Here is a 27,429-nt window from a genome sequence, read left to right on the forward strand (position 1 = left end):
AAATAATAAAGATAAGATAATGATTTTTTAAAAAAGTATTTGTGTCAAGATTTTACTACATTATATATACCTATGTATACCTTTTATAAATAGGCATAGAATGATTACTGAGCTCTGAAAATAATTATTAATTTTTTTTATCAATTTATTAAATTAGTTATTCAATTCAAGTTATTAACTTAATCATTTTGTCTTTGTTATAATGTATAATTTCATTATTGTTAAACATTTAAGGTATCCATTAAAAAATGCATCATTGGAGGATGAAATCACAATGTCAAAATACATGCCCTAAATACTCTGGTAAAACATTATGCTATAAATTATGTAATTGTTTTTTGCTTAAATTACAAGCTTATTAAACCATCCATCTATGAACATTTTCCCATTAAGTGAAATGTAAACATTTCTATGTAAATTAATAAAATACCTAATAATATTTTACCAAATTTGATAGTTGAATTAGGTACTTAAAATATTAATTAAAAAACAATTCTTAGTATATAAATTATAATAAATAAATATTGTTGAGAATGAAATTTTATTGAATGAATATATAATTTCAACCTTATTTTATTAAAAATTAAAAAATTTTTAAAAATAATATACGCCCTTTTCAAAACAAGATAAATTAATTTTTTTGCTCAAATAAATTGACAATAGAAATAATATAAAAACATTTTAATATATTTTATTTTTATTAGATTTAAAATAATTAGTTTTTCATAGTCTAATTTAATTATTGTAATGATATATGACATGTTTAAAAATTTGTGATAACATAATCAATACATTTTATGAGTTATTAATACCTTTGTTTATACATTTTGTGTTGCAAAAATGTTTGTTAAAAGTTAAGGGTAAAAATCCTAAGAATTTAAAGATTATTTTACATTAAAATTATTATAGACAAGTATTATTTTAAATAGTCACTCAAAGTCAATTTATATATGTATTTTAAAAAGTAAAACTAAAAAGTTTTATACAATTATGATACTATTACGTCAACTGGGTTTTAATATTAGAATTTAATGTTAATGAAAATGTGTATTATGTTTTTTGAATTTTTAATATTTAGATATTTTTACATTGATTAATTATTTGAGAGTAATATTAGGAAATAAGAAAATATTTTTATTTTAGGTAAATAAAAAAATATTTTTGATTAATTTACAGAAATTGTTCTCTATTTTGGTTCACTGTTTATTGTGTTATGTATTATTGTTAATTATTTTTCATTAGTGTTGTTATTTTTATCAGTTTTTATTCCATATATTTGATGAGTTATTAGAATAAAAATATATTTCTGAATTTCGATATTTTTCTAAATAACTATTTAATTACCATCACTATTTAGACCATGATTTATTTACCTACTTTTTCCAAGTTGTAGACATTTTTATTTTTTTAAATAATTTTAAAAAAGGCATGGCTGATTTACACTACTTATTGACTTTAAAGTTGAATACATTTTCAGAAAACATTCGAAAAAACTTAAATTCATAAGAATTAAATAATAATATGGTTTTGTTGGTATACTTTTCAATTTTGGAGCGTCTTAGACGATGCTTTTCTTACTAAATATTTGTTTATTTCATTAAAATGAAAATACCTGGAAACTCCTTTAATATATTTTGACTCAAATGTTTTATAAATACCAGAAATTCTTAAATTAAAAATTTATTTTTGGATAATTTACATTTGGACTTACGAATAAAAATACCTTCCTAGTTATATTTGAACTAATTTATTTTAAAATATTATTATAGATTTTCATAAAACATATGAAATTAATCATGATCATTGCCGAATTATACATTTCAATGATAAGGAACAACCTAAGTCAAAATCAAATCGTGTAATAACTGCCAAATACGGAGTCTTATCATTTTTACCATTGTTTTGCATTGAACAATTTCGACATTTTCCCAACCAGTATTACACTTTTATAGCCATACTACAGGTTAGTATTATAAATTAGCAGACAAGAATGTTACGTGAGATTTTAGAGGTTCAAACACTCCCCCCCCTCCATAACATCAGAAAACTATTATAAAAATATGACCTGATCTACAATTTTAATTATTGTTCTAAAGCTTTTTATGAGACTTGCTAATAAAAAAAAAAAAAAAAATTATAAATATTTGTATATATATATATATAATGATTAATAAAAGCATGCTAATTGTCAACATTTTACATTTATTGAACCCCGCCACCCCACATTTTTTTCTGCGTTTGCTACTGTATATTAGTATATTACTATAAGTTATTATTAAAATAATTTATAAAATTCACTCAACATTTAGAGACCACATATTATTAACCGACAAAACATTATTTTATTTTTATACCATTATAATATTTATTATTTATGAAAAATACAATAAAAAAAAGAATACATGAAATTTCAATTTTGATGTTTTAGCAAATACCTGATGTATCTCCAGTGGGCAGATTTACAACTATAATACCTTTGGGTTTTGTATTTTTTATTTCAGCCATTATATCAATAATTAAAGACGTGGTAAGTTTCATTTATTCGAAAAATTTAATTTTTTTAACAACACCTAATTTTAATATTTATATTTATTATGTTTACAAAATGCTACAATTCCATTGATTTTTATACTTGAATTAGAGAGAATTCTACTGTGTATAATATATAATTTTAATATTGATTGACAAATCACTCTTTTATATTAGGTACTCTTAAAAGCAATATCATACATTTAGGTTTAAGTTTGTCTTATTTGTTATTATGTTTCGTAATTAACTGCAAAGGAACAGTATTTGAAATATGGCATCGTATTTGAAAAACAAATTTTGTTAAATTTTGTTTAAAAAAATTGAAATTCAATATTATTAAATTTTGTATGTTGTACATTAGGTATTTCATTTTTGTGAATAATAATGATAAAAATATTAATATTATTCTATTTTTACATTTATTTTTTAATGATTACCAAGTTTTTTATTTTATCAAGAGAAGAAGTATTATGTATTATATTAATTGTTTTATAGATCATAAATATAAGAGATCATAAAATTAACTTCACTCGTGTAGAGGTATTAAGAAATGGCATTTTAGTTCAAGAAAAATGGAGCGATATTGGTGTCGGAGATATTCTTAAAATCAAAAAAAATGATATCTTTCCAGCGGATCTTATACTTCTTTCATCTAGGTATCTTTTATTAGTTATAACTAACTACATCATGGATATATGCTTAAAACTAATAGATATTATTTTCAGTGAACTTTATGGTACTTGTTATGTCGAAACTTTTAATTTAGATAACGAAACAAATTTAAAAATTAGACAATGTCTTCAAGAAACATTGTATTGCAAAGAATTACAAGACTTAATAAATTTAAATGGATTTATTGAATGCGAATTACCAAATAAGTTATTATATACATTTTTGGGAAGGCTTACATTAATGAATAATTCGTGAGAAATATTTACGCTGTTTAAGATAGAAAATATATTAATTTTATGAACATTTTATAGTTCTATACCTTTAGATAATAAACAGTTTTTACATAGAGGATCAATTCTTAGAAACACAAATTGGATTTATGGAGTCGTAATATACACTGGTGAAGAAACGAAATTGATGCTAAATAAGACCGTTAATTCTTTAAAAAAATCAACAATGGACAGATTTTTAAACTCGCAATTGAAAACTGTTTTTTTATTGATTATTCTATTAAGTCTTGTATGTGCTATATGTAATACTTTGTGGACAAAAAAAAATTTCAAAAACCATTGGTATCTTGAGTTAAAAGGTAATAATAATTTTGCTGTCACATTAAATAATATTTTCCAAAAGTTAATTTCCAAACTGTTAGAAAGTTTAACTTTGTATTACATTTATATCTAATTTTTACCGTAAAAGAAATTGTATTTTAAAAATCATTTTATTATTTTTCATTGTTGCTTTCGGTCAGTTATACCAATTTACTTACAAATTTTCTAGATAAATCTTAGTATATGTTTTTAATTTTTATAAAAATGTTATAACATTTATAATGAATGGCTTATGAATATCTTAATTATACTTACTATTAAATAAATTTAACATGAATATATCAATTGAAAATACATATTATTATAATCTTTTTATTGCGTTCTTTTAATAGATGCTGATTCATACACATTATTTTTGCAATTTATCAGTTTTTTTATTATATTTCATAATACAATCCCTGTATCACTTCAAGTCTATGTGAGAGTTGTACGTTTATTACAGGTAAATAATTCTATAATAATAAAAAAATTTTTTTAGTTTATAAATAAATAACTATCAAAAAAATAATAGTATGACATATTTATTAATTTATAAGAATCATATAATAATTACAAACAATTGAGCACAAATCTGGATTGTGAAGAAAGGATACCATCATATCCACCTTAAAGGGGGAGGGGGACAACCGGGGCAAGTACCCTAGTGTGTACAAAGTATTATGAATTTAGAGTCATCATAAAAATTAATGATGATAATGATGATGATTAGGTTTTTTATTTTAGATAGGTAAGCATTAATTTTTAATTTATACTAAAATATCTGAGAACCCATAAAAATGTACAATATATATTATTAAATATGAAATTATGTAAATAATATGTTATATGACTACATGTATTTTATGATATTTTATGTATTACATGTAATTTATGATCTCAAATTATGACTTTATAGATATTGTATGGGTAGTTGGTACCAATTACTATAGTACATTGACTTGACTTTATATTATGACGAATATCATCTGCGAACCATAATTACCAGGATTAGGATTTGATATTATTAAAAAGTATTGAAAATACGCACTATAATATGACCAAAAATATCTTAAAATATGTCCTAAAAATATAAATAAAAATAAGTATGTTATTAAATGTATTATCTTTTAATGGCGTTTTATTTTATTTTTTGAATTATTATCTATAAAATAATCTTATGAATTAATAAATTTAAAAAAAAAAATAATAAAGCGACTCTCTGTTAATTATTTTAAAAAATTGTGACAAAAAATAGAAATGTGGGAATTTTTCTTATTATACATAAATTAATACTATTTTTCGGTCAATATAAATAATACTTATGATAAATTATAAATAAAGTATTATATTACTATGTCTATTGGTCAATAATAGCATCAAAACTATGAAAATAAAATTTCATTTTTGGAGTCCCAGGTGTAGAAAATTTTGTATTTCACTTTGCCATTTTTATCTGTATCATATAAAAATTAGCAAATGCTATAAAATCTGAACCCTTAATAATATTTATTATTATTATTATTAATAAATATTATTACAATATTACCCAAATTTATATTAAATATGTGCATGTTATATTATAATCAATTTATTATCAATTTTATCAATATATAATAATAAATTGAGTTTGAGTGTTTATTGTTCTGAGGTTTGAGTGAATTCGAATAATTCACTAAACAAACTTTTCTTATCACAGCAATTTTATAAATACATTATCTACTCAGAAACGCAGAAAGTAATTTAGTTTAAAAGTTTTCAAAATTTAAAGCAATAAAAAATTCCTTTCAATCTAAGAGTTTTATACATAATGTTTAAATGTTAGAATATTATATCTATGTTATAAAATGATAAAAACATTATTATTTATTATGATTATGTTGTCTTATAAATATAAAAATTAATTGCAATATTTACCTAGAATGCTTATATTAATATATTATTATGTATAATTCATAATTATATGTTATTTATGAATATAAACATTTTTTATAATTTTTATTTATAGTTATGTGAATAAAAGTAATTTTTCTATAATTTAGTCAAGATAATGAAATGTCAATTATGAAATAACATCAAAATAAAATTATTACAATAATATTAATCAAAATAATAAATAAGTAGGTATCTTAACTATTAAATATTAAACATATTTGAAGAATGAAGTTAACTAATTTGCTATCGAACGATTGAGAACGTTATACCTTTTTGGCCGAACGATTGAGAACATTTAAAAATAACAAAGAATTTACCGCTAAACCAAAAAAAAACCCAAAAAACGATACGATTTATGTGCAACGTTGCCATAGTTTGCATTATCTTTTATTTGGCTTTTGAAAAATTCAGTACCTAAACATAAAATAAATATTCTCGAAAAAAGTCATAAATTAATAATTATAATCGTATACAAATAAGCGTCCAATAATATATAATATATAATGTGAATAAAAAATTAAAAATATGTAGGACTTATAAAAATATCTAATACCTGTATATTGTATATATGTATAAAATAATTGTAAAATATGTAAAACTTATAAAATTATGAAATATATTGACGAATAGTTTGTACGACTACTGCAAAGCCTAACCGTCATTCACTTGTATCTGATATCTAAGTTACTAATAACATTCAGCTAATCCGATAAAAGTCCGATAAATATCAGCAGATTATTGTGCTCATATTATTGATCAATTACATTTGGCAACGTTGGAAATAAACTCGAGCGTTCTCGATCGTCTTAGGTACCAAAAATAACGTTTTCAATCGTATTTTACCAAATTAATTATACGTTAAAAATGTGAAGTCAATTTTACAACAAAAAAATTGGAGGAGAGGAGGAAGTGTTAAATGTTGTTACCCTAGAACGTTATTGGCAGTTTGGAGGGCACTGGGTACCACTAATATAGCAGTAATATTTAAAAATACTAGTATTAAAACCGTAATACGGGATGAACAAAAATAAGCGATAAATAATAATCATTTCCATGCATTCTTTGTATAATGAACGGTGTGGATGATAATAATGTAGGTATATTTTTTAATTTATACATTTTATAGAATGGTGAAATGTTTTAAATAATAAATATAAATTATAAATGCAACTACTCTAAATATTTAATAAACGAACAGGTTATGACAGACTACTTATTTAACGTTCTAAGTTGTTATTTAATTGTTAAGTTATCCTAATTTGGAAAAAATATTAAGGGGCAACACCCTTTAAATATTTTTATTATCATTTCCCAAATACATGAAGACATTGATATTAATATATATATATATATATGTATAATACTTCACATATAATATATTAAATGTAATAATAATTTATAATTATATTTTGGTATTTTAGGCATGGTTCATCAAAAATGATATTGACATGTACCATGAAGAAAACAACTCGCCTGCCATGGTTAAATCACCAAATCTTAATTTTGAATTAGGCAAGGTATTTATTCTTATTTAATTATTTAATTTAAGTTTTAAATTTCCTGTTTATTAGTGATAATTTAAACATGGTAAAAATGCAGGTATTTATTTATAACAAATATTCGAATTCTGAACAGAGTTTTTAATAATTCTATTTTAAGGCAATTACTAATTTATTATACATATTACACGTTTTCAATTACCTTTGAATTGGTGTTTGGAAGAAAAATATACTTAGTTTTGTTTGTGACAATAAACTTGCACATTTAATTAATCTATTTTTCGGCACTTAATTTCATAGTATCAACATTTTATACTTCATTTATTCTTAAAAAAAAAAATGTAAAAAAAACACAAAACGAATTCACAATACAGCAATTAATATACAGTATAGGACAAAAAGACCAAATCAGCAAATTTTGAATAGTAGGCACCTATCATTTACCACAATTATTTTACAGTATTATACTTATATCTATTTTATTTTTTTTTCTTATATGTGTTTTAGTTGTGATGAATGTTTTTGGTTGCCTACTAAACAAATTATGTTGATTTAGCCTTTTCTCCAAGACTGTGTATAATAATTATATTAAAGAGAAATCTAAGTCTTTACATTTGCGTGTTAAGATGGTGAAAATCACACTAATTCCATTGATGTTGTAAATAATAAGACGTGGTATTTTGGTATTACATTTGTCTATGTTTTATATTAAAATATAATATGATTATACAACTACAGACAATTGTATCGTTTGATTCTGCATGACCAATTCAAACAATCGCAACATTTTGCAAACTATGTGTGCGTTTTTGTATCATACGCGTGATGATTGAAGGGCTCCCAAATTAATTTGCCCCAAACCCTAAATATCCGTAAGACAGCTCTTATACTACTTTCCATGTTATAATCATAGATAATAAAAAAAAAAAAATCTATTAATTATAGTTATATTCAATTATCAATATCCTTTGATTATAATTTATTTTTATTATACTTTATAGTTAATAGTTGATTCTGTTGTTTGACTTTCGTTTCGATTAAAATATTTTATGCTTTTAGAATATTGAATGTCTTGATGTTAATATGTAAAAATCAAATGTATAGATTTTGCTCCTCCTTCCGAAAAATTATTCCAAGTACGCTAATAATTTGTTATCATCTCGCTTGATTTTAACGCGGGTCAGCAGCAGTTGGTGGTAATACTAGCAAGTAGCGGTTTATAACGTGGTGACTCTTTCGGCTGTTACTAACCCTACAAGTATTGGCTTGTATACTTTGTTTGCACCGACACCACTTTTTTCAATTTTTGAACCTTATTAAGTTCCTTTCGATTGGTATCTTCTAAACTTATAACTTTTTTTTAATTGACTTAAGTGTACCTAAAATTTCTGCAGTTCTTAGGTCTTCTAAATAGTTTTGGTACCTACAGCACTTCCTGAACGTCCCACAAACATGGATAGTTTTGAAAAATATTTAAAAAAATAAATGATTTCTTTATTTTACTATTTATTATAATTTTTATAGTTTTATTTTATTATTATTCGTTAAAAAAAAAAAAAAAAAAATAATAGTAACAAAATATCATTAAACAAAAAACCACGATATTACTCGCTGCTGATAGTAGTAGTTGGATTGCGCTGTCGGCTGGTGCTAGCGGTTACGTAACAATTAGTCACCGCTGCCTCTTACCAAAATCTTAACATGTTTAATTTTAACAGCCATTGACGAATGCACACCGGCTGGCAATGCTTCTACCTAATTTTGTAGTCACACCAAGCTGCGATGGCCGACAGTAGCCAATACTAAATTCGTTGATGAAAACCGGCCTAATGTGACCCGCGCTTTATGATCGGTATTTGGGAAATGATCAAACTTTACTCAAATTTTTTATATATTACACGTGGGTTTAGCATCATTTTATTATATGTTGACGAATGCTGCATAACCATAACCATTGTCTTGTACAAAATTAATTTTATTATAAAAATTAAAAAAGTGAAATTTTTCCAGTTATATAAGTCAATATAATTATTGTATTATTTATATAATTTAAAATGTAAATTTCTAGTGCGGAATAAAGCAAGAAAACTATTAATAGAGGCGAACTGGAAACTCCTGATTTTCCGATAGGCCTATCCACCACTGATTACTAAATGTTTTTATATTAAAAAAACTTCAAACTATTACTGTTTAACAAAAACAATTTTACTTAAATTATTCTTAAATTATTAAAAACCTCCAAAAAAGTCAAGAAAAAATAAAGATTTTTTAGGACTCGTTGGTGTTTAAATAATACTGAAAAATTATACATAAAATTAATTATTCAACTGCATAATGATATTAATGTATAAATTATATCACTTTTTTTAAGGTAAAATATATTTTTTCTGATACAACTGGTACACTGACTAAAAATGTTATGCAATTAAAACATTGTTCAATTGCCGGAGAGTTATATTATGAAGGATCTCGAAATAAGATTATAAAAGTAAGTTATTAGAATTAAACCTAATTTTGGAATTATAGTGTTTTTTAATAAATTACTTCATTTATATCATTATATGTGTGATTGTAATCTAAAATGTATCTAAGCTTTAGATAAAATATTTAATTTATGTAAATTTTGATAATTAGAATTATATTAAATAATATAATAATAATTTATCTAAGTAGTACGTAAGAGTTAAAAATATAAAATCTGATGGAGTAAATTTTAATATTTATTGAATAAAGTTTTACAATTCTGTTTACTCATTTGACTGTGCATATTTACATTACTATACTTCTTCTTTAATTCATGTTTATTTAGATTCTGAGTGAAACGAGAAATATATTGGTTTTACCAAAATGTGTTTTTTTTTGTCTATGTAAACAATTTTGACTATAGGAATGACTGATTATCATAATCGTAATTTGACAAAAGGATAATAATCACTATAATCCGCAACACTTTTGTAGTAAAAAATTCATACAATTTTCAATTTTATACTTAAAACTGAATACAAGCTTTTTCATAAGATTTTCTTTGTAACAATAAAAAAACTGGAAAGTAACAAAAATGATTCATAAGGGTTTGAAATCGAATATTTCAATACATTTCTATTAAATAATATAAATTATTAAGTTTAAAATACTTCATAGTTTCAAAATATTTTAATGAAACGTGTGTTGTTTATGGGCACTTGAAACTTTCGATTTTTACAAATTATATATTTTTTTTTTTTCTGAAATTTAGTATTAATTACTATAATATCTACCATATCTTAATATAAAAGCTTTCGTGACCGTCCTCTTTCACTCATAATCGTTTTTTTGAGAGCAATGACACATTGATTTCAATTGTAAAAGACGAATACAGTTAGTGTCGATCGGGCTCATGATTGGGTCTCCAGCAAAAAATTTACAATGGGCCCCTTAAAAACATGATATTGAAATGAAATTCAATAATTATGTAATAATTATCTATTAAAAAAAATTTTCTTGCTTAGTTCGAACTCTATTACAATTTTAATTGATTTTTATTTTTTTACTTTTCCAAAGCCAATATTATTGAATTATCATTGTGTTCGTGTATGTGAACTTTAACAACACTTATATTAATTTTTCAAAGTATTTATATCTATTCGATTTTGATCAAGAGAACGAAAATGTATAAACTGTAGGAATTATACCTAGGGTAACCTGTAGATGAGCCCCAAATTTCAAACATAGGATTAATTGGATCCGGACGTATTTTATCGAATAAATGAGATGGGTTCAGAAATATTTTATCGAGATCATACAGCGCCGTATTTACAAATTATTTGTGGAGGGAGGGGATGGTTAAATTTGTTTAAAAAGTATACGATTTTATAGTATTATAAAAACCTACATATAAAGTATAAATTAATAATTATATTATTCTATTATTATTAGTGATGTAAAAATTCGGTATTTTATTTTTCCTGTATTATATGTGTAATAAATTTTCTATAATACTGTGTGTATTAAAGTATAGAATAATATTTTTTTGTACTACACACATTTTATACGGTGTAAAAATCAAAACCCTGTATTAAAAGATATGCAAATTTGAAATTACATAAAAACCTAAACTTGATTACTTAACCATTGTCTATTTTCCATTTCAATTTGAAAATTAAATCTTATTAATAAAAATTAAAACAAAAAGTAATAACGAATAAGTAATGACTAATAAAGTGATTAGACATAATAAATATAAATCAAAATAACTTTTGCTTCTTCACGTTTATAGTACCAAGTGTTCTGGCAGTTATAGTTCTGTACAATATAACAATTTTGAAAAAATAATATTTATATAAAATATTCAAATATTAATTAATTTTAACAAACATAAATCAAAATACTATAGTTTTTCTTTTTCCAAATAATAAAAGAACTTTAAATAAGTAATACATATTTAATGTAAAAATACTAATAATAATAATAATAATAATAATAATAACAATTCTAATTTTAACAAACATAAACAATGAACTAAAATAGATACTTAATATTTTATAAATAATAAATAACATATTTGATATTTAACCAGAAGGAAGGAGACCTCGAGGCAGACCAAGGAAGAGATGGCTTGACTTAATAGAAGAGGATCTTAAAACTGTGGGAGTAAAAGAATGGAAGGAAATTATACAAGATCGAGAGAAATGGAGGGACATAGTGTTGGCGGCAAAAACTCTAATAGAATTATAAATGCCAGTTATGATGATAATGATATTTAACTAAAAATAATATTTGTCAATTTGATTCATTATCTTCAGAATGAGATAAACATAAACGCACCTCTTTTTTATTTAGGTACTTCTGACATTTGAAATAAATAAAGTCATCAATATAATCATCAGAAGGGCTAATTTAAACCTGTTTTCGGATATAATTAAGTTTTAAATTTTGTTTAATAAAACTAGCTTTTCTGTTCGTCCATATGTAAAAAAAACTACGCTCAGTAGATGTAGATGTAGGTGGGCACCTCAATATAGCTATTGCAATTGTTGATAATTTTGAAGAAGAACAAATACCTTTTTACTATATCAATAATCCTATTCGATTATATATTATATATTTTTTTATAATCCTATTCAAGTTTTAAGGCTATATCAAATAAACTTTTTAGACCACAAGCCTTTAAAAGAACGGTACTCATCTAGTTCTGATAAAATGTGGTTTATTTAAATTCATGCATGCATATAAAAATGATATGATTTCTACAGCATCAATACGTATCATCAAAATATATTTTTTTCAAAGCCATAGTTTTTCTTTTATCTAATTTTTGAATAATTCAATATTCTCCTTCTTTTGTCAAAAAGCTATGCAATAATGTTTCACTTAAATGAATTTTAATTGAATGGAATATAATACAAGTTAGGATCTAATGAGCTTCGAAGGTTGTGTAGAAAAATCTTCATGCATTTTTTTTTAACTGAGTTATTAAATGTTTGCCAATCCAGAACCTTGCTATCACATTTTTTATGATTATGCTGATATTTAAATTTCTCTATTATGTCTAAAGTGAACGATAATTTAAAAAAAACACTAACATATATTTAGAAAATACTTTTAACGTTGTATATTATCAATCAACAATTTGTGGTTACGAAATTTAAATCCTTCCATTATGATAATTATTTTCCCTTCTTCGTTTGACATTAAATCCATTTTATATAATTTTTCATTTTTTATCATGAAATCCATTAAATTCTTCAATTTTTATACACTATTAATACTACAAATAACACTAAGACACTAAAAACTATTATCATTATTTTATTTTATATTATATTAATCGAAAACAATTGACACGTGTCAGTTTATTTACTACTAGCAAGTTACAAAATGTCATGGATAAAGTAAATTTACTTTAATCATGCAAAATGTTATGTGGTAATAACTGTCCGGATACGTCGATGTGGAATAACTTCAGTTGAGTAATTAAGATAATATTAAGATAAAATATCACCGTGGACACAACTTGATTATTATTAAATAACACCAGTAGTCCAACTCGAATTTTCTCAATCAACAATATTTTAAGATTAAGATAAGAATAAAATCATTTTAATTTAATTCAGAAAAATAATTACTATAATTTTTCTTATTAGTGTGGTTGCGCTGGACTCCTATTTTAAGAATACATTTTAGGTCCTCCGGTGTTCGGCGGATATCTGAGGGATATCCGAGGATATCTGAGGGCCAGATCGATACTAAAAACCACCTGGTAATGAGCGTAACATGTTTCCATCAAAAGTGTACCTTTCCCTTTTCCACCAAAACCTGATTCCAACAAATTATATTTTAACCGATACATGTTTTCACCAAATTTTATTTTTACTGATACCTGTTTCTATCGAATTAAATTCTCTATCACAGGGTGACCATTTTTATGAAATTAAAAAACGGGAAAAACAAATTTTTATTATTATGTTAATTTTTATTTTTTCCAGTTTAAGTTACAATTTATTAAAATTATAAAATAATAATTATAATATTTTGCTCTTATGACTTATGGGTTGTGTCGGTTGCTTATCTTGTCCATTACTAAAATGTATTTCCTATTGTATTATTACTGTATTATTTTGTTTAATAATTTTGGCTGTGTTAAGAAATAATCATAAAAATCATTGCAGGAATATTTTTTTAAATTTTTTTTCCGAATTACAATTTTAAATCGTCCACAATACATTCTATAAATACAAATACAAATAATAACTCAATACAAATATTCTTTCAATTGCAACATTAGTTCCTGACATTACTAGAGAATATTCTACAATTTTCCAAAAATCGTTGATGAATATACTTTTACTTTCTAAAATTGTATAGATAATAAATATACCATCTTTCTTTAACACGAACATTATAATTATGCCATTCTTTAAATTTTCATTTATAACATTTTTTAAATGATTATGTTCATCGAAAATAATATCTTTATCCACATTCAAATTGATCTGTTTTTCATTATTTTGTAAAATTAAATTTAAATTATTTTGTATACCATTCCATGTTGGGCAATTTATTAGTTGGGTCTAACGAAATATTTTTAGATCTTCGAAAGGACTTCCCTACTTTTCAACGTACAACAATAATGTGTCACACAACTTGTTAGTTTGTTCTATAAATTGATTTTTTGTGTATATATTTTTTGTCTCTAATTGTAAAATTAATGAGGTGAGTTTACACTGGAAGTTAAAAAGTTTTGTGTTTTCTATTTTTTTATTTTTCCACATAATATATTTAACTCTTCTGATACTTCACATGCAGTTATATTGTCCTTTTCTATTTTTTTTTAGTGTCACAAATTACTTTTAGTTAAATTTGTATAGAATTAAACCATATTATGGAAATGAGGTCGCTAAAAAATTATTTTACCATGATTGGGCATTTCTGAGAGTGAAAGTACAATTTTAAAGCTGGATATATTACAAAAATTCTTGAAGCTGCTGGTTTCAAGGATAGTCATCGTTTTTTTACACTTGAAAGTACGATTTTGTATTGAGTATTTGTAAAATCATAAAATTCTTTTAATGATTATACTCTAACAGTATATATATATATGAAAGTATTGAAATATTTTGTTTATTGTACATTCGACATCAATAGGTAAGATATCTGTACTTGTTTACAAAGCGTTATGCAGAATATGAGCTGTACAACCAATTCTACAAATATTAGTTTATAAATTATTTTTTAAAATCGTAAAAACATTTTTGTTCTTTTCCTTATAGTCCCTCAAAAATTGGTTTAACAATTATCCTTAGAAATGCAACAGCTTTATGAGATAATTTATGTTTTATTAAAGTTTCCATTGTATAAGATGACAATATATCCGAAGTTTCTCCTTTTAAGTTTGTGAACTCAATTTGTGAACACTTTTATTTGAACTCCCATTTTAGGATCGAAATATCGAATAACAATGGGAACAGTTTTTAAAATAATTTTTATTATCATTTATACATAATTTAAAATTGTTTTATATTTTTGGCTTCACGTTTTAAATATACGAGTAAAATTATTTTATATTTTCTTTTACAATTATTATAAAATAATATGGAAATATAGGGATAAAACGGGACTATTATCTAATGACGGAATGAAAAGCGTCCCATTCAGAGTTTATCTAGACAACGGGATATAATGATAAAAAAAGGCACAATCTCGTTTTAAACGGGATGTATGGTCACCCTACTTTATCATCTACAAGTACATGAATTATTTTTTTTAAAATATGAATAATACACGATCTATATACTGAAATACTCGTAGAGTATGATATCAATTTAATAGATTATCTTTGATTTATCTCATCTAATTGACTTCATAACGTACATAATACTTTAAAGTACTTCAAAATCCTTTTTTTATTTCTATGTTTAAGTTTATAATTTTTAAATATCGATGTATTATATTATATATAGATATGATAATATTTTACCTTATTAGTATTGGTGAGGAGTAATTGAATAATTTCCATCATATATCGTATTTTATTTTAATTAATTATAACAAGTTATCAAAATTAAATTCATTACAGAATTCTATAAGGACCAGATCAACACCTAATACACATAATATTGTACTAAATACGTTTAAATAGTAAGTTTTGTAATAGAAATTGATTTGTTGGAAATGTATACCAGTCAAAATATTATTTGCTGGAAACGGATATTGATGGAAAAATAAAGGTGCACATTTGGTGGAAACGAGTCCCACCAACAAGAATCACCCATTCCCGTATCTTACTCGACCTAGGAGTTAAGCCCTTTTTCAGTTTATTACTTAAAATATTATTTTCAAGAAATGTGAGCTTATGATACAATATATTTTATTTAAATTTAAGTATATATTTTTTGTCATTATTTTTATATTTTTAATTTATAGAATATGAAAAATCATTCAAGAAGAAGTTATATCTTGGAATTTTTTAGAATCTTGTTAACATGTCAAACTGTAGTTTCGGAGAGATTTCAGTATGCTGGTGGAATAGTGAACAACAGTATATCTCCGGGTAAAATACACATTTTTTTTTATACACGAGTATATACATACAGGATATAATATAATATAATATAATACCTGTATATATTAGGATGCTCCTTATTTTTAAACATTCAAATTTTTGATTTCTCACTCCATCAATTTTTTTATTACCATTATATGAGAAATTTGGTGATGATTCATCGCCCTCTTAACGTGTATATGAATATTGCTAAACTAGATAGTTTTAGGGTTTTTTGATTTAATAAAAAATATGTTGCAATAGCATAAAATTGTATATACCCTAAATTGTACTCGTTGATTCCAAAACTTTCAATAAAAAAATTGATTTTAAAATTTCTTGTTAATAATCTTTTATTTTCTTTGAAATATAATTTAAAATATAAATTATTTGAAAAATCGATAGTTTCAAGATTTTAATATATTTCTAAAACGTAAAGTTCATTATTAATATTTTTATTTCTTTGATTTTGTTTTGACTATTTCTACAACTTACATTATAATGATTTTTGCTTATTGTAAAAATAATATTAAATTTACATCTAATTTGTATATTCTTATCGATTTATTCTTATTTAGTTATTAGTATGTTACATACTGTCACTTTGAGCGTTACCTTCTACTGATGTACTATTCACAAATCAGGATACTGTTTAGCATTAATACTTATAATTATTTTATTTACAAGAGATATTTTGAAGAAATTAAGTAGTTATATAAATTAATATTTATTATAAAATGGCTTCACTATACTAGATAAATATCAAAAACAATCTATACTTTAAAAAAGACATGTTTCGAAAGCTATTATTTAAACGTCGAGAAGACACTGCATTTCGTGAAGTATGTATTTTTCTAGTTAAATTATAATGATGTATTTTTAAAAAAAAATAATCGAATACCCAAAAATATTTCTAAAGCTACTATACATACATATTGCTATGGCTTGAAACCGAAATGATGAATTTTGATTTCGGTTTTGATTTTGATTTTTGGTTTTTGATTTTATCGGTTTCCATTTGGGCTTATAATACCGATTTCAAGTTTTTTCGGTTACATTTTTGGTTTTTAACACCATTATTTACTTTTACGTGCCAAGTATATTTATATCAAGTATAACGGTCGTTGCACGTGCTAAGTAAAAAAAATAGCACTACTATTATACATTATCTCGAACAACAATATTTCTATATAAATCGGTGTAAAACGGTTCATATTCTATTGACACGTATAACAATAAATCCAGTAAATCAATTTACCTCTAGTTTGTGTCAAAACATTACAAATGTCATTGAAAAGTGTCCTTTTCTAATTTAACATAAATCCATAATATTATTAAATTAATTTTTTACGTAGTGAATAATTTTTTTAAACATTTTTGTTTTAAAATTATTTGAACAATATTTTAAATACTTTATTTTACTATTGAATACTATATTTAATTTTTGAATAATATTTTTGGATTCATAAGATTTTAAATTTGTTTCTTTTTATCATTTGTAATTGGTAATGTAAATAAAATATCGTTTTCTGTCTTTTTATAGCTGAATAATTACACTCTATTCTCAGTATATGATTTATCGATCGATCATATTAAAGTATAGAGATATGATAGTTGGCACCATGGTTTAAATATTTTAATCATCAAAGATCATCAAATTGTCAAAGATATTTTATTTTTGTAATTTTATTATATATAATATTTAATAAAAAAATAGTTATTAATATCGTTTATTACTGACGATGAATTATGGCTGTACAAAATATAGCTATAATACACACCATAATATTATACCGATTCTCAGTTTTAATTATATCAACTTAGAATTTTAGATTTTTTTTCTAATTTCAGTTTTAAAAATCATTTTTAAATTTTTTTTCTAATTTCGGTTTTAAAAATCATTTTTAAATTTTTTTAATTTTTATACTGGTTTCAAATATCAGTTTTCATATTTTTTGGTTACGGTTTTGATTTAGAAAATCAATTATACATTTTGTTTATTTTTAATTGTGTTTTAAAATTTGGTTTTCAAACTTTTTGGTTTCAATAATAATTTTGATTTTAATAATATCGGTTTTATCAGTATTTATCTTAATTTATATCGGTTTTGCATTTTCTGGTCATTTATGGATCTTGCACCCAAAAATATCGTATAATTTTTTTTTTTGATTTTCGGGTGTCAACCGAAATTAAAATTAAAATAGTTGACGCAAATTTTTTTCAGAAAAAGAAATAATTTATATTTTATATTATTTTTTATAGAAAATTATGGATTAACTAGACATTTTATAATAACACTTTTTGTAGACAATATTTTAATACTGAGTATATAACCATACAACTTTGTGCTTAATTTAATATATTTTAAATTAAATCAAAAACACACTTAAACTGCACTGTTGAATAATATTCCTCTCTTGTGGTATGTAAAGAGGTTGATTATTTAACAACAAATTTAATTTGCATACATTTTTTATGGTAATGAAAAAACTGAAGGAGTGTAAAGTTATGAATATTTAACTTTTCCTTTCCTGCTATAAATAAGGGTCACTTTAATATATATATATATATATATATATAATAAATAAAGTTATCTTATTAAGTCAAATATTAAAATTTTTTGTATTTATTTATTTAAATTGTTTAATTAAAGTAATGTGTTCTATTAATATTAATATTTTTAAATATTTTTATTTTCATAAAACTATACTTTTATGACTAGTTAAAATTAATACATTTACTATATTTTAATAAATTTCTAGACGAATTAGCACTAGTTACTGGATCTCAAAAATTTGGATTTACTTGTCTTACTCGCTGTCCAAATTCAGTAACTATAAAAACATTAGATTTAGAAGAGCATTACGAAATTTTAAACATAATTGAGTTTACAAATTCTAGAAAAAGAATGTCAGTTATTGTTCGGACATCAGATTCTAAAATTAAACTATATTGCAAAGTATTTTTCGGTATAAATATATGACTTAGGAAAGAGTTATTTAATCGAATGTAATTGTTTAGGGTGCTGATACAGCTATTTTTAAGTGCTTATCAAAAATTGAGGAAAAATATAAAAATCAAACCATAGTACACTTGAATAATTTTGCCCGTGCAGGGTACCGTACATTATGTTTTGCATATGTAAATATTTCTGAAAAATTTTATGAAAAGTGGAAAGAGGAATATCTTAAGGCTTCTTGCGTTTTAATAAATCGTGAAGCTGCCAAAAATAAAGTCGCTGAAAAAATTGAAAGAAAACTTAAACTAATTGGAGTAACTGCGATTAGAAATAAATTACAAGACCATGTAAGTTGATTATTTGTTTTAGTATTATATGATTGCATGTTCATTCATAGGACGATAATTAATAATTAATAATCGTGGACAGTTTAAAGGATGGGGCATTAATTCATTTTGTATTGTATATATTATACTACAAATACATAAATTATCATTTTTAACATCAAATTTATACTTATTCGAGTATAATTGATAACGATTTATCGGCAATCGAATCCATAGGCTATAGTTACTAGCTTCTAAATGTAGGTACCCTACAAGGACGAGTTATTGTTGGAGCCTGAAATAATGTGGAATGTTGTACCCTTCCTCCAATAAATGGAAATTTAATACAGTTAAAAAAAATTTAAATACAGTTTTAATATTAATATAAATATTTAGTAAGTATTGTAAAAGTGTTTGTTCAGAAAAACATTGCATCATGTTGAATATCAATATCACGTCCACAAATTATTATCAAACAGTTTAAGTCTTTTCTATTCAGAGTCTTATCTTATATTTGTAAATCATTTTAATAGTTCTGGAGGGAAGACAGACAATGGGCCGAATAAAATTAGCCGACAAATGTTACGCCAAATCCATAGAGTCGACAAATATATTAACCAACAGAAAAAATTAGCCGACATATCTGTGGACCGAATAGAATAAAATAAACTTTTTATCGGCTACTTTGTATGTCGGCCCATTGGTTTCGGCTAAAAATCTGTCTGCTTAATAGTTTTCGGCCTTTTGTACCCCACTCGTTCTGGAGGTAAAATATCATTGTCTAATATCTTTCACCTTTAGAAATGCATTATTTTAGCAACCTTTATTTTGGGTAGTGGTTTAGTTATGAGTACAGTTTTTGTACAGGAAAAAACGCATTTAATTTAGTTTAATCAGTTTTGAGAAAAATTGTTTTTAAATTACTTTTTCAATATTCTACGTCATACCTATTGTTAATTGTTGCTATGTTTCTATTAATCGTATTTCATGAAACAGAAATCTTATAAAATTAAATATTTAATTCTGATAGTTACTTATTGTTACAGGTACCCAAAACTATTGAAGCATTGATGAGTGCTGGAATAAAAATATGGTTACTAACTGGTGATAAACAAGAGACCGCAATAAATATTGGATTGTCTTCGAGACTCATTACACAAAATGGACCCATAATTATTTTTAACAAATCAAAATTAATGGTTAGAATTTAAATTTATAATTCATTTTAAGCAATTAGATATAAATGAAATACAATTTATTTTCAATACTATAAATTTTAGTTACTGTAAATCTTCATTGAATTAGTTTAAAATTTATGATTAAGTCTAATCATAAATAAATCTACGTCTAAACCAGGGGTTAACCACCTTAATCTATGTCAGTCAATTTTTTTAACTTTTCATCGAGAGCCAAATTAATTTTAAATATGATATAAAACTTGATTTTAAATATTAAATTTAGTTATTTTACATTGAAATATAAGAATAAAAAAAAAATAACAATTTCTGTTAAAAAAAAAATTAAATTTAAAAAAAATGTTAAATTTACATGAACCTGCAATTTATTGGTTAATTTTTTTATATCAGCTTGAAAACTTGTCATTGAAGTTCGTAATAAAGCGTACAAATGTTCGTCACAAAAGCGCGAAAAGTCTTGCTTAATAATCTAAAATGTCTGTTGACATAAATATTTATTTCCAAATGCCTTTATAATATTTCTTACAAATTGTCTGATTTCGGGGAATATGGATATAGGAAGACTATAAAAATGAGATTTATTTGCTTCCCGAAAATATTTTTTTAAGACCTCGTAATATTTAAGTTCACTGACATGTTATTTGTAAATTATTTTTGAAATCATTTATGTCCACTAAAAAATTAATCTGGAATAATTTTATTTCTATATCATACTAATAAAAATCATAAAATCTTGTCTCGTTAAGTAATTGTTCAAAGATTTAAAAAAACTTAGGTTTTATTAAACCAAAACTCAATGATTTTTTACAAAAGATTCAATCGTAAATTTACAACACTAAAATTAATGAAATTTGTTAATTAAAATAATTGTAAAATAATTTTAATTTTACTTTAAACGATTTCACATAAGTATACATATCTGACAACAATTTTCCTTTACCTTGTAATTTTATGTTCGATTCATTCTAAAATATTATTAAATCTGTTAAAAATTCAAAGTCAAAAATTCATGATATCATAAGATAGTTGGGTAGTGATTTTATTTTTTTTGTTCATAAACGCTTCTATTTTAAATCATAGAATAAAAATTTTTTTTAAATACTGAACATTTACTTAACTATTTGTTTTTTGTAAAATATATAACGTCCTCAAATTCCGATTAAATTTTGAATAAAATTAATTGAGGAAATTACAATAATCATAACTTATTTGCACGCGAAAACTTAATAAAACAATGATTCTTGGTGAACTATACAATAAAAATTCAATAATCGTTTTTCATAACTTTTTTCTTAATTTTTCCTACTTTGTTTGAACCACTCATGTTTTTCCTATCATATGTTGTTACACTTATTCATTTTTTCCACTTTAATCCTAAAATATTTATTAATTTATCAATATTTACGAATACATTTTCTCCTGTGATAGTTCCTTTTAAACTACAAAGATGAACTAATTATTCGTAAACATTAATATTATTATCAATCCTTCGAATAAAAGTTATACTTTGTAGTAATTAAGATTGTTACTATGAATATTAACGTAAATATAAGTTTATTATAATGACATACATTTTATGTTGTACACGAAAATTTAACATCTTTGGGCCATAAAACATTGCTTTGTGGACTGCGGTTTGCCAGTGGCGTCGAACATGTATGGCGTATGGAGTAAATACTCCAGAACCTTTTTAGGTGATGGTGTTGAGTGGGTGTCTTAATGGGTGCTAGATTTATTATCGTTATTTTTGTGTAAACTCCAATAGATGGCGTGGTCGTCATTGTCTTCTTAGTGTCGATTACACCACTGTCTGGAGAAGAGAGGTTGTTCAAGTCGAGATGTCGACTTGAGTGTTTGTTAAAATTGATAGGTTATCCACGGGGTAAGCCTGAATAGTTAAGTGTATTTAATTAAGTTGTTTTTTTATGTAGAAGTATTAAAGAATTTTTATTTAATTTAGGATTGTTTTTATTTACGAGTAGCATAGTGTTATTTCTTTAATTTAAGTTAACAATTATATGATAACATATTCTATAATATTATGTTATAACTTGGTAGTAACTTCTCGTAATTTATAGGTATACAATACTTGCGTTTAAATTATGATTTTTTGGTAAGTGAGTGGATACCCATAAGTAGTTTACCCTAGTGATATGACAATAGTTATAATAGTTATAATAGTTCAGCGCCACTGCGAGTTGTCACTTCCTGGACTTAACAATTGTTATTCTACAAAATTATATATTATTGTATTGTAAAGATATAAAATACCGATAATACTTAATATACTATATTTACAGGACCTAAAGCTGGCTGTACGCAAAAACACGCACAGTAGGGATTATTTATTTAATAAGAATAATTGTACATTGGTAATTAATGGACAGTTATTGGAACATGCGCTTTCAAACGATATAAAAATGGATTTTCTCAAATTATGTGTTAACTTTAAATCAGTAATCGTCTGCAGAATATCAGCTACGCAAAAAGCTGAGGTACCAAAGAAGTTTATAATTATATAACTATAAAGTATAATAATTAATACATTTTGTGATTTCAATTCAAACATTTAAAAGTATACCGTACTTTAATTTGGATTGGTTTTCAATTTGATGAATTAGTTTTTAATTATTTATTTACACACATTTTTCAAAATACTTTTTCTTTGTTATATTCTTGAAAAAGCTGATTAATAATTTAATGTAATAAAATTCTGAGTTGAAGTTTTAATTATAGTTTATGAAACAGGTCGTTGATCTCATAACAAATTATACAAATGAAGTAACTTTAGCTATAGGTGATGAATCTAATGATATACCTATGTTCAACAAAGCTACTATTGGAATAGGTGTAATAGGATTAGAAGGATTACAAGCATCTAATTCTTCAGACTATTCCATATCTCAGGTAAATTACTCGTATTAATATTGAGTCAGTTTCGATTCCAATTTTTTTTTCTTGAATCACTCAATATTTTAAATATATAATATTAATTAAATAATATAATAATAATATATTTTAATACCACTCATTGATTATATTAAATTTTTGTTTTTCTAAAAATTGTGATTTATTTATTAATCAGTTTTTTAAACATGAGATTTTTTGTGAATCAAATTATTTAAATACACCCTTTTATCACCACTGACTCAAGTTGTATTAGTTTAATAAAATACAATTTTATTTTATTTTTAATATACTTTTACAATTTTTCAGTTTAAGTATTTATCCAAGTTGTTGTTTGTCCACGGTGCTTCGAATTATAAAAGGATTTCAATGATGATTTATTTCTGTTACTACAAAAGTGTTTGTTTCTTTACCTTACAGCTATGGTTTGCCATGTATTCTGCGTGGTCTGGTCAGATACTATTTGATAGATGGAGTTTTTGCGCGTACAATGTAGTGAGTTTCCTGTAATAAAATGTATTAATATTCATAGCGTGCGATTATGTTGACTATATGTATATGTATATATTTTTTAATAAAATCGAAATAGTTACCTCTGGATTTCGCATTAGTGCTTTGGTCGCAAATTCTAAACTTATGCTGTTGCATATTTTTTCACCCAAGATTTTCACACCTATGGTACCTCCCATGTCACCAATGTGCAACTGTGTAATGTTTTTATCCAGTTGATATCAACCTTATATGCAGCTGCATATCCTGGATACAGAGCTTTGTTTCTAAAAATATCAAAAATTAATAAAAAGCATGACATATTTAGTCTTTAAATTTATATTATATGATGATTGGGGGGTCAGTGATAGCCTTTTTTATACCCTAAAAAAGAGTTCTGTGCTCACTTATGATTGTAATAATTTATTTAAATGTTGAAATATATTTATAATTTATGTTTACAAACTAATTTAAAAGTATTAAATGTGTTTTATTTTTTTAAGTTGTATACAGCTATTCCACCATTGATAATAGGACTATTTCTAAATACTTACTCAGCAGATAAAAGATTAAAAAATCCACAGTTATACATGCCAACTAAAAACATATTTAACTATAAAATATTTTGGGTATGGATTGTTGTCGCTGTGTTCCATTCAATGTTCATATTTTGGATTTGTCTACTCTTCATGAAACATGAAGTAATATGGACGCAGGGAATAGTAAGCGATTATTCAGTATTGGGAAATGCTATATATACCGTAATACATTTTTTTATTAATTTCAATAAATTACTATGTTTATTTGGTATCATCAGTTTTACTATTTTTAGAGTTCGTTAGTTATTGTATGTTTAAAGGCGGAATTACATACTCAGTCATGGTCATTTGTTGTACACTTAACTACATTGATATCAATACTGTCATGGATTTCATTCATAATTGTTAATAAGTAAAATACAAAATATATTAAATTTAATATTATTTAAGTATTATGTAGTATCAAACATCATAAAACTTGCAGTCGAATAAAAATGAAAATAAAATTGAATTAGTATAAATGTTATACATGTAGATTCAAATAGTTAATACCTAGGTACCCATATAAAATAATTAAAAAAAAAATTAAATTAAAGCTAGTATAAGGAATACAGAATGTAGTAAACATTATTACAGATTTAGAATTAGACAAGAAATTAGATTGATGCCACGTTCGAGGTACCATTAGAGGGGACTCGTATTTCCATTTGGGTAGTTGACATTTTTATTGGTACGACTCGTACTTATAATGAAGGAATGTTTGTATTTTCTGTCCTTTTTTTTCTTCACCTTTTTTTCAACTATTTAAGATTAGCTATCTTTGTCCTAAACCTCCACTTGTCTCGATTTTTTACATCCCCTACGCACACACCAACAGCCCTCATATCATTTTTAACAGAGGCGGATCCAGAGTCGAGAAACTGTGGGTCAAGCCATTTCAAGAGGCCATTTATTAGGGATGAAACTGAATTAGAAATTAATACCTTGTAAAAAAAAAAAACACAATATGCTCATAAAAGTGTATAAGTATATTAATATTACATTTTAGAATTAGTGATACCATCGATAGTGACTTATTTACGATTAATAAATATAATCTAATTTTATCAGCGCAACAAATGTATGGAAAAAAATATGATTTACTTAACTTTCTACTAAAACGATATAATTTAAAATATAAATTATGAATTGAAAAATTTTAAATTTTGAATATACATGGCGTTCATTTTTCAAGTAACTCCGATGGGCTAACTATCCAAGAGTCCAAATCAAGGTCTAAAAAGAGAAAAAAATTTCCAAAAGGCCAATTTTGTCAACAAATATTAACTGTGGGTCAGCTGACCCCCTGAACCCCCCCTAAATCCACCCCTGATTCTCAATTGTATCCAACCATCTCTTTTTAGGTTTTACTCTTCCTCTTTTCTCTTCAACGTTCATTTTCATAATCATTTTGTTTTCTCTCATCTTATCACATGCCCAAACTACCTCAGTTTATTTTATCTCATCTTTTGTACTATCAATACTATACCAATACTACCTATCACATATTCGTACCTTCTCTTGTCTTGTCATTCTACTCATCCATTGTTCTTTTTTTTTTTTTCCAATTTACATTTAAGTTATTTATCTGTATAAGTATGTCTTTGTAAACATTTATATAATAATTATTTTTCCCTTTTTCTTTAGCCAATTAAAAAAAATATTATTGATATTTTCTGCGTCTATCGATTTAAGCGAAATAATATTAACATCGTCAATATTTTGGATTGCGTTGATATTTACAACTAGCGTAATATTTATAACTGATCTTGCAGCTATTACGTAAGTTTATATAAATATTTCGTTTGACATATTAAAGTAGTGTTAATTTAAAATAATTTACACAACATTTTTGTTTTAGAATTAAACGAACATTATGTAACAACTATGAAATAAAATAAAGAACACGAGAAATATTAGAAAATAAATAAATATATATATATAATCCAATATATTTTGATCGGCAGTTGGTAGTCTATAGGTACAGATTAATTAATATTTCAAGTGCATAGATAATAAACGGTTTTATTAAAAATGACTATTATTTTATCCATGAAAAAATATAAGATAAGTATATTTAAAATTGAAACTGAAGGTAAGTACCTACATAGTGTATATACATATGATACATAATCATGTATTCGTATGTACTTGTATATGATTTACACGGCAATGGTTTATAATGAAAATTTACTAAATTTTGACTCATTATTTCGATGTGTTCGTTAAAAAAATTATAATTTGAAAAAATTGTAAATTTTACCCCTTTGTCAAGGGGCAAGTGGGACATTTTTTTTTTTTTAATTTTCAATCGTAAAAGTATTTTTTAAATATTTTACACAATTTTGATAGTGTATTTAGACTTGATGACTTAGTGTGTATTTACACTTTCATATCAGTACATTGCAATAATCATTATATTTTTAAGTTATTTATGAACTATTCGGGTAAAATACGATTGTTAACAGCGATAACACGATTCAGTACAATTTTACTTGATTTTTAACTATACGATTATTCTATACGAAGTTTTAAGTGTTGACGCCAATTTCAATATGATATCGATATGAATATCGATATTGTTGTATACCACATATCTGTATGAGTGAACTTGAAAAAGTTAATAAATACTTTGTGTTTTATCGCTTTTATTATCTATGTTTATTGTTATAATATCAAATATATCAGATATTACGAAATTTCGTTATTTCCATTACATTATACAGTATTTTT

The 27,429-nt window shown here is 24.3% G+C and overlaps 1 protein-coding gene across 2 annotated transcripts; it reads left to right on the top strand.

Annotated features, from left to right (window-relative positions):
• Positions 1-100: 100 nt before the first annotated feature.
• Positions 101-27,325, top strand: LOC112683419 (probable phospholipid-transporting ATPase IA). 2 transcript variants are annotated; one of them, XM_025554458.1, is made up of 20 exons: positions 101-303; positions 1,770-1,963; positions 2,429-2,527; positions 3,025-3,185; positions 3,255-3,452; positions 3,513-3,790; positions 4,145-4,254; positions 7,145-7,240; positions 9,594-9,710; positions 16,124-16,250; positions 19,004-19,200; positions 19,263-19,547; positions 20,573-20,725; positions 23,023-23,217; positions 23,471-23,629; positions 23,939-24,124; positions 24,622-24,879; positions 24,951-25,069; positions 26,344-26,478; positions 26,558-27,324. In XM_025554458.1, the coding sequence occupies exons 1-20, from the start codon at positions 249-251 to the stop codon at positions 26,595-26,597; spliced, it is 3,162 nt and encodes a 1,053-aa protein (XP_025410243.1). In that variant the 5' UTR covers positions 101-248; the 3' UTR covers positions 26,598-27,324. The 2 variants fall into 2 exon arrangements, with proteins under 2 accessions (XP_025410243.1, XP_025410244.1); XM_025554459.1 differs by lacking the exon at positions 23,471-23,629 and having other exon boundaries at positions 26,558-27,325.
• Positions 27,326-27,429: the final 104 nt, after the last annotated feature.

Source organism: Sipha flava, unplaced genomic scaffold, assembly GCF_003268045.1.
Source record: "Sipha flava isolate LNK unplaced genomic scaffold, YSA_version1 225_pilon_pilon, whole genome shotgun sequence".
Classification (NCBI taxonomy): Eukaryota; Metazoa; Arthropoda; class Insecta; order Hemiptera; family Aphididae; genus Sipha; species Sipha flava.